This window comes from Ammospiza caudacuta, chromosome Z (genome assembly GCF_027887145.1).
Source record: "Ammospiza caudacuta isolate bAmmCau1 chromosome Z, bAmmCau1.pri, whole genome shotgun sequence".
Lineage (NCBI taxonomy): Eukaryota > Metazoa > Chordata > Aves > Passeriformes > Passerellidae > Ammospiza > Ammospiza caudacuta.
The window spans coordinates 41444725-41460421 of NC_080632.1; the positions used below are offsets into that span (position 1 = coordinate 41444725).

General features: G+C 39.0%; 1 protein-coding gene across 1 annotated transcript in view; it reads left to right on the top strand.

Annotated features, from left to right (window-relative positions):
* GLIS3 (GLIS family zinc finger 3) overlaps positions 1-13868 on the top strand; it is a 112204-nt gene extending 98336 nt beyond the window's left edge. Inside the window, exons 7-9 of the mRNA XM_058824140.1 lie at positions 6565-6743; positions 12352-12531; positions 13732-13868. Coding sequence (XP_058680123.1) covers positions 6565-6743; positions 12352-12531; positions 13732-13868 — 496 coding nt within the window. The remainder of the gene's footprint in view (positions 1-6564; positions 6744-12351; positions 12532-13731) is intronic.
* Positions 13869-15697: the final 1829 nt, after the last annotated feature.

A 15697-nucleotide genomic window follows, 5' to 3' on the forward strand; every position in this document is an offset into this window, starting at 1 on the left:
CACTTGCCTAGGGGCCTTGCAAGTAGCCTATCACTTCACTTCATGGGTGTGATGAGAACGGTGAAAATGTGAAAAAACCTTCAGCACAGAAAGTGACAGAGATAGTGTCTTCAAAAGGCGTGAATCATCCTGTTTATTTCAACCTCATTGTTGAGAGGACTGCAGGATTTAGGGGTACAAGTAGAGCATTTGTTGCCCCTCATGCTAGTAAGGGTTGGATGAGGTGACCTTTGAAGGTCCCTTCCAGCCCAAATTGTTCTGTGGTTCTGTGGTTCTGTGCTGTGCGGTTCCTGACACGCTGTGCATGCCCAGGGTCATCATTTAAGAGCTAGGACAGGCTGACCAGCACTCGTTCCAGAAGAAGGCTGTATTTGTTGGACTGAAGCTGATCCAAACTGGCTTGGCTGTTTGATGATGCTGGGGGCCAGGCCTGTGCCACTTTTTGGACAGCAGACTCAGGTTTATGAGAGACAGAAGCGGAAGGAAAAAAGCATTTCCTCTACATTTCCACATACCATGGGATAGAGAAATAATGGGAGGGTTTCTTTTAAGTCTTTCTCTTCTAGGTGGTGTGAGGGAAAGTGTGGACTTGATGAAGCCTTATAAAGGTGAGAAACTGAGCCAAACATGGAACACATCTTATATTGCATTCATTATGTATACAAAACTCTGAGAGCACATAGTGCAAGACGGTTAGAGAGTTTGAATATAAGATATCACTTAATTTATCAAAGGACAGAGCATAAACAATAAAGGTGCAGATTTGCATTTTGTCTGTCCCAGCTCTTTGATACTAACTTTGAGTGCTCCACTAATATGAAGTACTGCAGCTATTAAATGAAGGTACCAAATGTGTACCTAAAAGCATGTCTGTAACAGGGAATATGTACTTCACTATCTTTTCACTCACTACTGTAATACAAGAAAGCATGAGCATACAAATAAGATGAAAGGCTAATCTAATTAAAACTCAAATCAAAAATTATGGGTTTAAATGGCATAGTTAATACATGTGATTCAGTGCCCCAAAATTGATGGTGCTAAATGTTTGAAATTAATATTTTAAAATTATTTCTTTATGTAATGAATTATCCAAATATACATCTTGCTTCTGAGCAAAAACTAGCCTGTTAATCAATGTGATGCAATAACAATATTTTTCATGGATTTGATGTCCATGTGATTTTTTATCCACCTGTGAACCAGAGCTAACAGTACGTCCCTAAAGCATGATGCATCCCAGCTTCACAGGAATTTCTAAAGACTCTTAAGGCTGACAAGAAGAACTTAGGGCCAGAGTGTGCAGTTTAGCAGTACCATTATGCTATAATAAGTTCCGCAGCAGTAATTCTTTTCACTTATCTGAGTGTGTGCTTATATTCCCTTTATGATTTCACTGTAAAATAGTAAGTAGCTCCAAGCTAAACTTCCAGAAGCAAAAGCATCTGCATAGTTCTTCTACCCAAGAAGCCAAGACTTCCAACCTTCATGTTACAAAGCCCTGTATTATACAAAGGGCTGCCTCAAAGAGGGTCTGTAGTTAACAGTGTGGTTTTGAAATAAGTACATCAACTTCTTTCCAGGCAGAGGATTGCTTGTTAAACATGTTTTATTTTTAGTGGGCAAACGACACCTATAAATGACAAATGCTTGTGTGGGAGGTATTGGTAAGGCTAACCCTGAACCCGAGCCATAGAGTCACAGAATCCTAGAATAATTTAGGCTGGAAAAGACCCTTAAGACCATGAAGTCCAACTGTTAACCTAACACTGCTGAGGCCACCACAAAACCATGCACCAAGTGCCACACATCCACATGTCTTTTAAATACCTTCAGGAATGGTGTCTCCACTGCTTCCCTGGTGGAGCCTGGTCCAGTGTCTGTCCACCCTTTCTGTGAAGAAACTTTTCCTGTTATTGAATCTAAACCTTCTCTGGCACAAGTTGAGGATGTTTCCTTCTTGTCCTGTTGTTTGTTACTTGGGATTTGTGTTACTGAGTTCCACCTAGCTACAATCTCTTTTCAAAGCGAACCTAGCAAAGTTTGGAAATCTTCTCACACTTTTTTTTTTTCCCCAAAGGCATTTTTTCCTCTTTGCCACATTTGCAAGAAACTTAGTTCTCTGATACAATATAGGCACAGAAAATACTGAGAGATTTTATGAAAAGTTACATAGTCTCCCTCCAGGGAGTCTGTATATTGAGGTACCTGCTCACAGCTCTCTTCCTTAAATTCCACTTCAAATTCCACATAATGGTACATAATCTTCTCACCAAAAAGATGAGGTACTGGTCAAAATGTTTGTTTGTTTTTTCTGCCATCCCTTCTTTCATCTAGATTTTGGTTTTCTTGCCCAAAATATTTCTGTTATGCAAGAAGATTGCATTCCTTAAAAAAAAAAAAAAAAAAGGACGACAACAATAAAACAACACCACCAAAACAAGACAAACCCAAAACTCCAAACAAACAAACAAAACCCCCTGAAACCAAAACACCCATAAAACGTGTGGCAGATAAATCATTGGAGAGAAACATTCATCATAGGTAGGTAAAAAATTAGGCTTTTATTATTTTGGTCAAATGAATATATTCATAACTTTGGGGAAAACATCTTATTTGTTCAATTTTGTTCCTGGCAAAAGGTATGATTTCCTTAAATGTGTTTTTAAAACATGTTTATTTGATTGTCACTTTTAAGTAGTCAGACTAACTTATAGTGCAATATGCTCGGTTTCACAAACTGTGTCACAAGAGAATGTTTTCTTCACTGACAGCAGACTGAGGATCTGTAAAGACACTACGACACAGCTTAAGGTGTGAGTTCAAAGAATGTGAGTTTATAGAAAGAATGTAAGAGCAGAAAATGGGTACACCATCCCAGAATTTTTGACTTTTTTAGAAATAAAATTCAGGCATTCCAGAAGGAATGTTCATGGATTTTTCTTCATTTAACATTGTCCGAAAGAGCAGCACTGTACAGGACACTGTTTGAGGCTGCAGCATCTTACAGGGAGCTTGTAGTTCAGTCCTCTGTCCAGCCAAACCTTCAGCTCAGCCAGATGAAAGCCTGATCACCTTACTGTGTGAACTACATAACATTTGGATGTGTTCCCAAACTGCTGAAGCCCAGCAAAAATGACTCCGTCAGGTAAAAGAGCAGCATCCCAATAAATACGGTTTGCAAGTTGTCCAAAGAAAACTATGGCCTCTGAAGAAAAAAATATCAGGATTTTCAGCTTTAATGTTCCATTTCCACTTCAGCAACATATCTATAGCAACCATAAAGATTCATTTTGTCTGAATGGTGACAAATGCTTTAATTTACATTGCAAAGTTGAGGAAAGAAAAAGAGAAGAATGAAGACAGAACTACGTCCAACATAGTTACATAGTTCCTGTCTCAAATATTTAATGTTAGAAGCAATTTCTGCCATAGAGTAGCATGGATTAATGGTAGGTAAATTATGTCTTTTATATGCAGGTGCAGTTTCTTTTCTTTCAATATATAAAGAAAAATATTTTAAAAATTTTAAAAATACTTGGTTGCAGTGAAATAAATTGAGGAGTTGCAAAGCACTTGGGTTTCTAGGTAAAGAAACGTCTTATATATATTTTTGCTACACAGACATAAGAGGTTGTTTCCCCACTTAAAAAAGGATTTATTTGTAGGTGGCCAACCATGAAAATATAAACTAAATTAAAGCATTATATAAATACACAGTTTATACTGCATATTATGACTCTTTGATTTTCCTCTTCCCTTCCTTTTCCACACATTTCTTGGGTTGTGCATGTAGTTGTAGTGACTGTTTACTGGGCCAGCTCCAGTGAAGTATGTGGCATTGTATGGGGCATTTTAACTAATCTCATCAAAACAAATAAGCTTTGGTAACTTAGTAATCCATCTTGCTTACTACCAAATGTAGTCATTCTCCAGCAAGACACTTTTTCACAGCTAAAATTGGAAAAGAAAGATTTTCTTAGTGGCTCCAGAAATATTTCTGCTCGGATTTTACATCAGGCATAGGACAGGGCAACTTTCAGCAAATCTGGCTGGTTCCTGATTGAATTGATGCCTGGGCTTGACTGTACTTCTTGATTACAGTTTCCAAGTGATTACAAACTGGTCCTGAGTGTTTCAGGATCACAATTAAATTAGCTTAGTTGTCCCAGGAATATAATGAGATTTGTTCAGAGATAAATCTGGACTGTGACAAGTACAAGTTTCTCTTTTGTTAAGCAGAAGGAAAGAAAAAGTAGAAAACTATAGTCGTGGATATGGGTAAGCCAGATTGATTTATAAATAATTATAAAGACCATGTCTACTAAAAAGGAGTCCTCTCTGCCAGTGAAATATACTGTATTATTATTGGGAGGGAGTTTTTTGCATGTTAAATCAAAGGTAAATCTGTAAAACTGTGCTTTCCACTTTCAGTTTTGAAAAGGATTTTCCCCATTAGTGGCTACTGGTTAAAATACTTTTTCAGAAATTAATTTTCCTAAATTAATCCTGAAAACACAAAGGATGATATTCCATGATTTTAAAAATAATCATAGTATTTAAAGACTGCCTGTGCTTGGCTCTCAATCTCTGGCAGGAGATAGCAGTCTTTCTATGTGACTCCTATACAAAAAACTAACTCCAGTTATTACTCAGGAGACATATAACCAGGTAGTTACAGCACTTTTTAAAAACCTCTGATATTTTTATCACAATATAACTACTGATTTCTCTTTCTAAAAAAAAAATGTATAATAGAATTATTGTGAAATATGTGCATGCTGTGTTCTCTTCCTCCCTGGTTTATCTTTCAGTCTACTTGCAGTTGTTATCTGGAACAATTAAATATTTGACACATTACTCAATGGCTCAGTAGTAACATTTTTATTTCCTCCATCCATATAGCTTTTCTGAAGTAATATATGTTTATGAAGTTAATATCACATCAGCACCAGGACCATCCAGACCCTACCTAATATGCTTAAAAATGTGCTTCTCACAGAAAACTGAATAGGAAGTACGCCATCCAGAGTTCATCTTGAGACTTCTTACACTCCAGACGTAGATTATGATTCACCAGAAATGTAGTAAATACCTTTCAAATGAAGTCAAAACCACATAGAGATAACATGTGGCAGATTCAGATTCTTAGCTGCAGCATAAAAGATCTCAAGTGACTTCTATTTAAATATAGTTATAACCTGTATGATGACCCTACCCAGAGGTCTTCTGTAGAGCTGCTACTGGAGTTGCACCTTCTGTTGTATTCAGGGTGTGATAAACTCTTCCTTGACACTTCTTCAGGAAAAACATGCTTTTATATTAGGGAAAAAAAATAGTCATCTAGTATATTGAGGCCCAGTCTCAGGACAACAGGGACCGGATCCATAGTTTAGAACACCAGCAGACTGTGTTAACTGCAGACACTGATCCCTCCTAGCAGCAGCCACTGAGCACACAGAGAAAGGTATTCCTCCTCAGCAGACTTGCAGCTTATTTTTAGTGGTGGAGAGACAGGCTGATCTGCAACAAGATTTGACATGTCACTTTCCACTCACCTTTTTGCAGAAATGTCATGGTTCTTTTTTGGTGCTTGGGAATTTTTCCAGCTCTCCTCTCATTGATACAAAAGTGGCCCAGGGCCATTCCTGAGCTTTCATTAAGTAGCCGGATCCCATCAGTCTATTGGGTGGTTTGGGACACAAACAGAAGCTCTTAAAATCCTAGCTTTCTGCCTGCAAAAAAGATTGCATGACCTATCTGTAATGGACTTTGAGGTATGCAGTTCTGAGGAAATGCAGAAAAAAAATCAGTAAAAAGTTAAATTCCATAAAACTCTTGTATAAAATCTTCAAAAGCACCACACATCCTTGTGGTGCCAGTAATGACAGCTGTGCAAAACATAGCCCTGCAGCGATGAACCTCTGTGGCAGCTGCACCACCAGATTTGTTCTCAAGCATTCTCTCTTCTGCCAGTCTTGTAAATTTGTAGTTTGAGTCCAGATCAACATTTTGATGTGGTCGGATTCTGGAAGCAATTTAACACTTGCCCTTACCTGCTTTAAATTGACATCAGATTGTTTATTGTCAAGAAGCTCTGTGTAACATACGAAGATTTCTAGAGTCTGAAACCTGGGCCTGAACCTAATACCTAACAACTCAGTGGCCAATGACCTGAACTGACCTCTCACTGTCAGTGAGCAAGACCAGCTATTAATTGATAAATAAAGTTGGTACAAAGGTTTACAATAAACAGATGGCAGTGGCTCCAAAATCAGGTCCCCCTTTAGGCATGTCCTCCAATTATGGTTTAGACACACACACAGAAGGAGTGGAATAAAAGTAGTTTTCCATTATAAGGGGCAATTCAGCCTGCTAATTTCCCAGATGTTAAGTCTAATGATACATCACCATTTAAAAATATGTCATCTCTATTAGGGCTGCACACTCTTATTTTGGAAGTCTGTATCTATGCAAATAACTAAAGTGATCTAAATAAAGTAAAAACAATCTTTAGCTCTTATGTGTTGGAGATCTTACAGGTTTGTGGTCTTGGACTTCTAGGTTTGTTGCTCCAGCTCCTTCTCATCACATCAGCCCCCAGAGAATGTCCATTCAACATCCCGTGATGCAGAGACAGACTCCACAACCTCCTCAGGTTCCACAACTTGCAGGGATGCCTCTGAAGACATACCAACAAGCACAAAGCCCTTCTTTTCAGCCAAATGCCCTTCACATCCAGGGTAAGAAGGAAGAACCTTCATCGCTGATGTTAGGTATTTGTTGCTATTGCAAATCTTCAAATTAAGTGCTTCAGGGATTGGCGCTGATACTGTTAAGGTACTTTTCCTTGAAAGACCCTAGGAGGTAGCCTTCAGGACCCTGCCTTCAGACTTTCTTAAAATATTTACCTTAGCTAGTTGTTATTCATCCTGGTATGGAGTTACATGTTTCTCTTCATATTGATTTTCAGAGCTGTTCTTGACACAGAATGGCAAAAAGTTATGGATGGCTTTTAATTTTCTAATGTTATGCTTCTAATCCCTCCTGATTTAGCACGTAAGTATTAACTTGCTTTTCAAGAGGTAGGATATTTTTGTCCCTTGCACTTGTGGGGAGATGGAGAACTCTTCCTGTGTAAGCATGGATGACTCTTGCAGTTGTGTTCCCACTTGTGCTGTGTAATCAACATCTACATGACCTCTCTCTCTCTCTCTCTTCAATCCTGTATTTTTATTCTGTAGCCAAAGAAAAAAGACATCAGCTCGTGGGTTGTTTTGTTTGTTTGTTTTTCTTAGCTGGTGGAGATTTAATGCTAATTACTTTAACATTTCAGGAGCGTGTTGACAACAGTATTGTTTTTTCCTCTCAAATGTTTAAATGTAAGATTTGCCATACTTATCGTATCAATTACATACCAGACTGGACTATTTAAGGTCTTAGGAGTCTGCTTATTGATCAGGCTTCCTGACTATTATCATTGTAGCTATCATAGGAAACATCCTGGGAAGAGCAAGGTGTATTGGTTTTGCACAGTTTGGTTTTTGGTAGCAGAGGGGCCCACAAAGATGGCTCCAGTGAGAAGCTGCCTGAAGCTTCCACCATGTCCAGCAGAGGCAATCCGTGATGGCTCTGAGGATGGACACACTGCTAAGCTAAAACTGAGCCAAGGAATGAGGTTGGTAACACCTCTGTGATGACATATTTGAGAAGAAAATCAGAACAAAGTGGACACAGTTTTGCTTCTAGTCAGAGAAGAGGAGGAGGTGAGAACATGTGAGGGAAGCAACATCACAGCACCAAGGTCAGTGCAGAAGGAGGGGAGGAGGTGCTCCAGGTGCCAAAGCCAAGATTCCTCTGCAGATGAAGCAGCTGTGCCTCTGCAGCCCATGGGGATCCATGGGAGATCCACCTGCAGCCCATGGGGGATGTGCTCATTCTGGATTGGGTGGATGTCTGGAGGAGGCTGTGATCCAGTGGGAGACTTTATGGGAGAGAGAGGGCCCCTGCTTCCAGGGTGGAGCAGCCTGTCCTTGGAGGACTGCACCCCATGGAAGAGTGACCACACCACAGCAGTTTTGGGAGGACTGTGTGCCCGTGGGAGGGGACTCACGTTGCAACAGGTGTGATTTGGCTGCTGCTCATGAGAGCGGACCCACAAAGTTCACAGAGAACTGTCTCTCATGGGAGGCACCCCATGGCCTCACAGGGGAAGAACTCCTCTCCCTGAGCAGCAGAAGAAAATTTTAGTGATGAACTGACCAAAACCCCCATGCCCTGTCTCCCTGTGCTGTTGGTGGGAAGGAGGAGGGTCTGGGCAGGAAAAGATGTTTCAAGGCCTTATTTTACTTCTCATTATGCTCCTCTGAATCTGTTAGTAATAAATTTCACTTTGCAGCCTTAAGATGAGCCTGTTTTGCCCTTGAAGTGTTTTTTCTCTCAAAAAAACACTTTATCTCACTCATGAACCTTTTGTTAATTTTTTTCCTTTTTTCCCTCTGCTGCCCAGATAGCAGGGAAGGGTCACCGAGTGCCTCTTGTGGGTGCCTGGCATTAGGCCACTGTCAAACCATGACACAAGGCTTCTTCTATTTTCTCCCATGGATGTAAGCAGTCTCTCTTTTGGCAAAGAGAGGAAACATCTTACTGAGTTCACAAATGTGAAGGAGAGAAAAGAAAGTGCCAATCCTGTTACATTCTTCATGTTACACTGGCCTCAGAGAAGCAGGATCTGAGGCTGAGGCAGGTGGTTTTCTCCACAGAGTAGTAATTCTTTACAGCACTGATCAGTACGAGAAGAACATGAAATTTACCAATGGACATAAGCAGTTATAGTTGGCTTTCTATATTCTCTGATAGACATTTCACTAATAACGTATAGCCAACAGAGTACAGGGTGAAATTTCTTAATATGCAGTTCACTGTCAAATGACATACATGAAGGAACTGGTCCAGTAAATTCCTAGGGCAAGGCTTGAAGGGGTCAGGTTAGCACTTCTATTTCCACAGTATAGAACATTTTACTTGATTCCATTTTTTGTTGAACATTTGGCAAGAAATCATCTTGAAAAGCATTGAGACATTAAGGTCTGTCTTTCTGCCTGGAGCAGAAATTTTCAATTATACAGATGGCTTTACCACCTTCTTCCTCTCATGGCCATGGGAGTTTTAGGAGTCCTAGAAGTTGGGAGCACAAGCAGTTGCTCCAGAGAAGAAGACTTCCCAAAGAATCCTGCCTCCCAGGGATTCACAAATCACCCTGGATTAATTGTTACTCCACACAGGACTTGCACTGGCTTGTGCAGCAACCTTCATATCTCCTTGAGCATCTTCTCTTCAGGGCAGGCCAAAACAATGCTACTGTGTTCCCATCTCCCTCTCCTACTGTCCAAAGAGTATTTAAAAGGACAAAAGATGTAGGTTATCATTCTTTACAAGAAGAAGGCCCAGTAGAGACCCTCATCTGAGTGAATGTCACATTTGAATTGAAGCCCTGTTACATGTCCAAATTTAGGATACAGTTTAATACTATCTTCTGAGATCAAACAATGGTTGAATTTCAAGGGCTTGGACCTTAAACCTGTACCATACTTAGTCCCATGTTATCATTACTGTGTCTGCTTCACTCTTCTAGGAAAGCTTATTGAGAAGCTTTCCAAAGCCTGTTGAAAACAGATACTGCTGACAGGAATTATATGCACACAGATAACAGGTCAAAGTTCAAATTCTAAACAATTTTGCACCTAAAACTAGTAAAAAGACCATGTAGACTGAACTCTTAATTATTTTTTTTTAGTATTGAAAGATACAGTACAGTGCAATTCAATACCCACAATGTGGATATTAAATGTTTTTTCAAAGATCAAGTAACCTATCATCACTGTACAAGGTATTTAGTCAGAATGTACTCACTCCAGCTTAAGCACAGCTGTCTCATCCTATATGCTACACTGAAAGCATTGTCCTGTGTGCCTTAAGGGCTTACCTAAATTCTCTCTCTCAAAAGCAGATGTTTGAAGAGTTTATGTTTTCCCAGTACCAATACAAAGATTGCTGTCTTCCTTGGTCAATTCGTTGCAATGCAGAAAAACACGATGGAGTTATCTCCACACCATGCTATTATGTATACAAGAAGTGGCTGTGAGAAGTTCTGTTAGTTTCTATCTCCTGCAGTTCATAAACTGCCTTTTCAAGATTTAAAGTGCTGTAAATATAGCCACATCAGCTCAATCTGCTAGTAGACAATGGTGACAATCTGCTTCAGTATGTAGTCTTAAACTTGTCAGTTACATGTAAATTTGCTTTATCAAGGAAGAAAGAGTTTCATTGCCCAAAAGCTTTTTGAAGAAAACAAGTTCTAAACAGACACAATTTCTGAAAGCCTGAACATCTTAAAAGATTATGGTGATCTCAGAGTACTATCCTTTAGAGAGAAATATTTATGAGATCCAAGACTGACAGCCTTCTTGTATCTAATAGCTACTTGTATTGTGAAATGTCTTTTCCTTGTAAGAACATTGTCTACAGGTCAAGCTTCATTGTTTGTTCTGAATGATTTTCAACATACACAGTAATGTCAGAGAGGGCTTTCTATTGCCTCAGTTAATATTACATAATTGACTAAATATTCCCTTTTCTTACTTGTGAAATTCCCACTATCCTTTTCTGCATGGAATGTTCCTAATTGATGTTAGATGCCTCACTGAGCTGTAGAAATGAAGCCCTTCTTTTCCTTTAATTAGATTGTAGTATCTTTTACTGTATTACCATTCCATAGATGTGAAACTATCCTGACTTGAAGACTGGAACTTCCCAGCTAGATGCTTTTGTATGCCAGTGCAATATGTGTTTATAGACAGAGGACAGTGCAGGTGCTGGAAATCTGCAACAATTTGTCCACTAACTGTATTGTACTGGTGATTCTTTTCAACCATGAAAAACTACTCTCAGGAGAGGTGTCTGAAAACACAGGCACCTACAGTCCTCAGGCAGCTGCCAGAATATGGTACTGCTTGCTCTGAGACAAGCCAGAAGAGATGTTCTAGGTATGAAAGGAAAGAACAGCAACAGAGGCTCCCTCTTCACAGTAGAGAAAATTTATTGTGCTGTTTAATATAGAGTAAGGTAAAAGTTCTTTAGGCATGGGTAAAGCTAACTTGCTTTTGGATGATACTGTAAACATTTTGACACTAGAAATCTGGCTGTTCTTAAAAATTGTGTCTGTAACTCTGTTCACATGTCTTTGTGAGTTAAGCAGATGGCCAGAGCTGTCTGAGTTATGGAAGAAATAAAAAAAAAAAATGCAAAGTATTAATTTAAAGAAAATAAAAAGTTGTCATTTCTTTAAAAAATTGTTAGCTTATATGAGTTAGTTATATTAGTACAGACAGGTCTACTAGTAACAGCTATCTTTAAATTAAAAATAATAAGATTTTAATAAACAGAAACATTTCTATTTTTTCACATTTGAAAATCTGTCTGTTAGTACAGTATGTGACTTGAATCTCTCTTGTACTCTTCCTTTTGTTCTTCACAGCCAGATGGTACCACATGATTACATGGTGTTCGTGTAATTTGCCTACTGGACATTATCCTACATTCAGCTGTATTGCAGATTATCTCGGGCATGACACTGTGTGAATAAAGACACCAAGTTAGGAGATTTTGCTGTGTCATGTTGGACTCCAGTTATAAGACTGGATTGATGCACTGCAGATGCTCACAAAGACATTTAGAATAGGACTAAATAACTGAGGGGAAGAGAACCAGATATGCTTATTTCTTTCTTAAGACTCTCTGTTTTAAAAGATGGATAATTGACACTGAATTGTGAAAATAACTTGTACCTAAGAAAGTGACACTAGTTTTCTGTGCTCTCTTTCCATGATAATTTTTTTTTTTTCTCAGAGTCTCTATGCATGACTCTACTATCAGCCAGCTGTCTTGGCATCAGTGATAGATCCTTGGATTTTATTCAGACTTTACTTGCATAATCTTCTTTCATTTTGAGTTTAGCATTTTCGTAGATTTTCAAACAGATGCACAGTGTGACTCTGGAGAGTACCAGTTCAGACACAGGATTGCGCAGTACAGGGAGAAATTCCTGAAAAATTTCAGCTTCTAGCCAGTCAGTGCCTCTCACAGGCCATGATGGAATCAGGATGTCCATGTAGTAGCAACCTGAGGAAGTTTTAGGGAGCATCATATCAATACTGCTTTATTTGTTTAAAATTATTGAAGACCTGGTGATAGGGCAGTTGAGGTTTTTGTCATTCTTATAGCCATGGTTCCACAAACTCTCCTTTTTATCTCTGTCCAGGTCTTTTACTGATGGCCTTCTTCTCATTCTAGGCTTTTATGGGCAGCTTCAGACTTTCTGCCCTCCACATTATGCTGACACTCAGAAGAACATACAAGACAGTGTTTCTTGCAATATGGTTCCTCCTGTTGACTGCTCAGCTCTCCCATCAGCAGGCCAGGGAGGGCTTGGCATTTTCCATGGAAGTTTTTCAGATCATTCTGGTATCAAAGGTAAATAACTGCTGGTCACTCCATGTATGATTGCGTAGAGTTTGTGAACTTCAGCAGATATGCATGAGCTGTGTATTTGGGTGGGACATGTCCTGACAGATTTGACATTTTAGAAAGAGGGAAGAGTTTTCAGACCTTCGTGGAGCGGTTGGTGTTGGGAGGCCGGAACTCGCCATAGGTGACAGTAACAACCAGCCCGTGTGCAGTCTGAGCACTGTTGAAGGCTTCTCAAGATTATAGCCTGTGGAACTTACACAGCCTCTGGTTTGTGTATTTCAGCTGAAATAAGGTCCATTGAGCCCTCTGCGATATTTGTGCATTCACTTCTTTCCACTGCACATATTGTGGCAGAGATCCGAGATGATTCAAACTACTGATTTTGCTTGGTGCATGTTTGGTTTTATCAGTCTTGAATTTCATTTATTCATGTTTCAATGACAAAAACTGCCTGGATGAACACTCATCTGTGTGCATATAACTTAGTCTGTGCCTAGATGAAAAGTACTTAAGGGGCTTGCATGCTGCTCTGGAAGGCTGAAAGATCTCTGTGCAAAGGATCAGTTCAAGACAGTGAGCCTACTCTTAGCGCTCAACTAATGCCCAGGTCTTTTACTGTCCTTCCACACAGGATGAATCCACTTAACATTTATTATGCTTTGAAGTCCCTCTTATGTCTTGGTCCTTCAGAAGTGTATTGCAAAGCCATTGCACCTGTAATTACAAAGAGGAATCTTACAGTATGTAAACATGTTATCCAAAAGATGGGAGTGTGTCTGCAAACAGTTATCCTTGGGCTTACTATTGCCACTTGTAAAAGGCAGTAATTTCTGTGCCAGAGTCTACTTTATGGCAATATTCTACAATATTTTGTTGCCTTTTATTGTGTGTTCAATATGATGAAATGTGTTAAACACGCATGAAATTTATTTTTAAAATGATCACAATTTTAACACCCATTAAATGGGGAGGTTGGTTGCAATGAAATCTGCTCTACTTCAGACTTGATTCTGAGAGAACTGAAAATTCCTCCCTTGGTAAGCAATAAGTTGTGTAATTAATTTCATACATAATTTTATTTATTTATTTTATTTGTGTATTTGATTTAAAACAATTTTCAGTTCTATGCATAAGTATTAGGACATCATTATGTAGTTATCCTACTTATTAACTGGGGCTTTTTTGTTTTGTTTCTTCTTCCAGTGTATGACTTTCCAGCAGGGTCTGTAGATACCTTTGATGATTCAGCTTGCAGCATGCCAGAGGACAGCAGTTTCCTACAAGTAAATGCAGTAGATCGTTGTTCCAGCCAGCTTTCTTCTGTATACACTGAAGGCTAAGTAATGTGTATCTATTTACAAGAACTTGATTCTGTTTCATCTTGCCCTTCTTTTATTTCCCTACAAATTTTTTCTCTCCATGAAACTGCCATGTATGTATGGGGATATGACTAGATATACATACATAATGGAGAGGGAAAAAACAATTACCAAGCATTCTTCATTTAATCAAGCAGCCAACTGAGAAGGACAATGTTTGGAAAAAGCAAGCTTTGCCAAAATCTTAGCAATTGTTTATTTTCTTCTCATCTGTGGTACAGCAACTATATTTTTTAAATTATTTCTTCTTTTATTTTCTCAAAGGGAATTCAGAGACCAAATAAGAAAACTGGTTGTTGGCTGTAATCCTTTCAAGCTGAATGGGTGCACTTGCAGAAAAACACAGCTTTAGAAAATTCCTTTTTCAAACAAGGAAAAGAAACAAAACCAGAGCATACTACAAACATTTCAAAAGCATAAAGTTTTGCACAACCTGTCTGCATGTGATAGTTCCAAAGTTTAACACACACCAGGATCCAAAAGGGAGACAAGAAGACATACATATAGGCACTACCTGTTGGAGGCATTGGTGTGGCTTCTTTTTGGATCAAAGATTGTTGGTGGAGAATTTCTTACAGGCCTCATAGTAGGTGTCCTTTCTTTCTCTCTTTATTTTAAGCCACACAATACAGCTATTCGTGTTTTCCCAATATTCATTCTGACCCTTTAAACATGAATAAGATAATTTAAATATACAAGAACTTACGTGGACTTTGTGGCAATTTAGCAGATCTGCCAGATAAGCATAAATGCATTTTAACTTTCAGTTGCTGTTTAATTAGATTGTAGAGCATTGTTGCTGTCTGTGCTATAGTCTTCGTCATGAAGGCTTAAAATCTTTTGTAGGAAAGAGTCTTCCTTAAATTCCACATTTTTTAAAAAAGCTATCTGTACCGATTCAACTAAATTTTAGTTGTCCTAATCTTTTTCCATAACACATTTTCAGAAAGAAGAACTACTCTTAAGTGTACTGCAATTCCTCTGGTTACTTAGAAAGATAAAACTGTACTGATTTGGTGGTTTTGATTTTTCTGATCAATGTCAGGCTCAAGGTCCTCAAATTTAGTCCAGGATGCAAGCAAATTGAGTTGTAAAACATACAAGGTTATGAGTTAAAACCAGTATTTTGCACTGGAGATGCCATCACTGTGATCCTGCATGCCTTGAGAACAGCTCTTAAATTAGACTGAGTTTTTAGGTTTTAATTCCTGTTCATACATTTTATGGGCTTCTTAATGTGTAGTGTACATCATAATGTATACCAGTGCACGCAGTTTGGGCAATAAACAAGAAGAGCTGGAGGCCATGGTGCAACTGCAGAGCTGTGACGTAGTTGCCATCACAGAAACGTGGTGGGATGACTCACATAACTGGAGTACTGCACTGGATGGATAGAAGCTCTTCAGAAGAGATAGGAAAGGTAGAAGAGGAGGAGGGGTGGCCCTTTACATTAAGCAAACTTTTGATGCCATCGAAATTGAAACTAAGGAAGATGGAGTTGAATGTCTATGGGTAAGAATAAAGGGGAAGGCCAACAAGGCTGACACCATACTGGGAGTCTGTTATCGTCCACCCGACCAGGAAGAAGAGGTAGATCACTTATTCTATAAGCAGCTAGGTAATGTTTCAAGATCATCAGCCCTTGTTCTTGTAGGTGACTTCAACCTACCAGACATCTGCTGGGAACTTAATACAGCAGTAAAGAGGCAGTCCAGGAAATTCTTAGAATGTATGGAGGACAATTTTTTGTTGCAGCTGGTGGATGAACCCACCAGGGAAGGGACTATGTT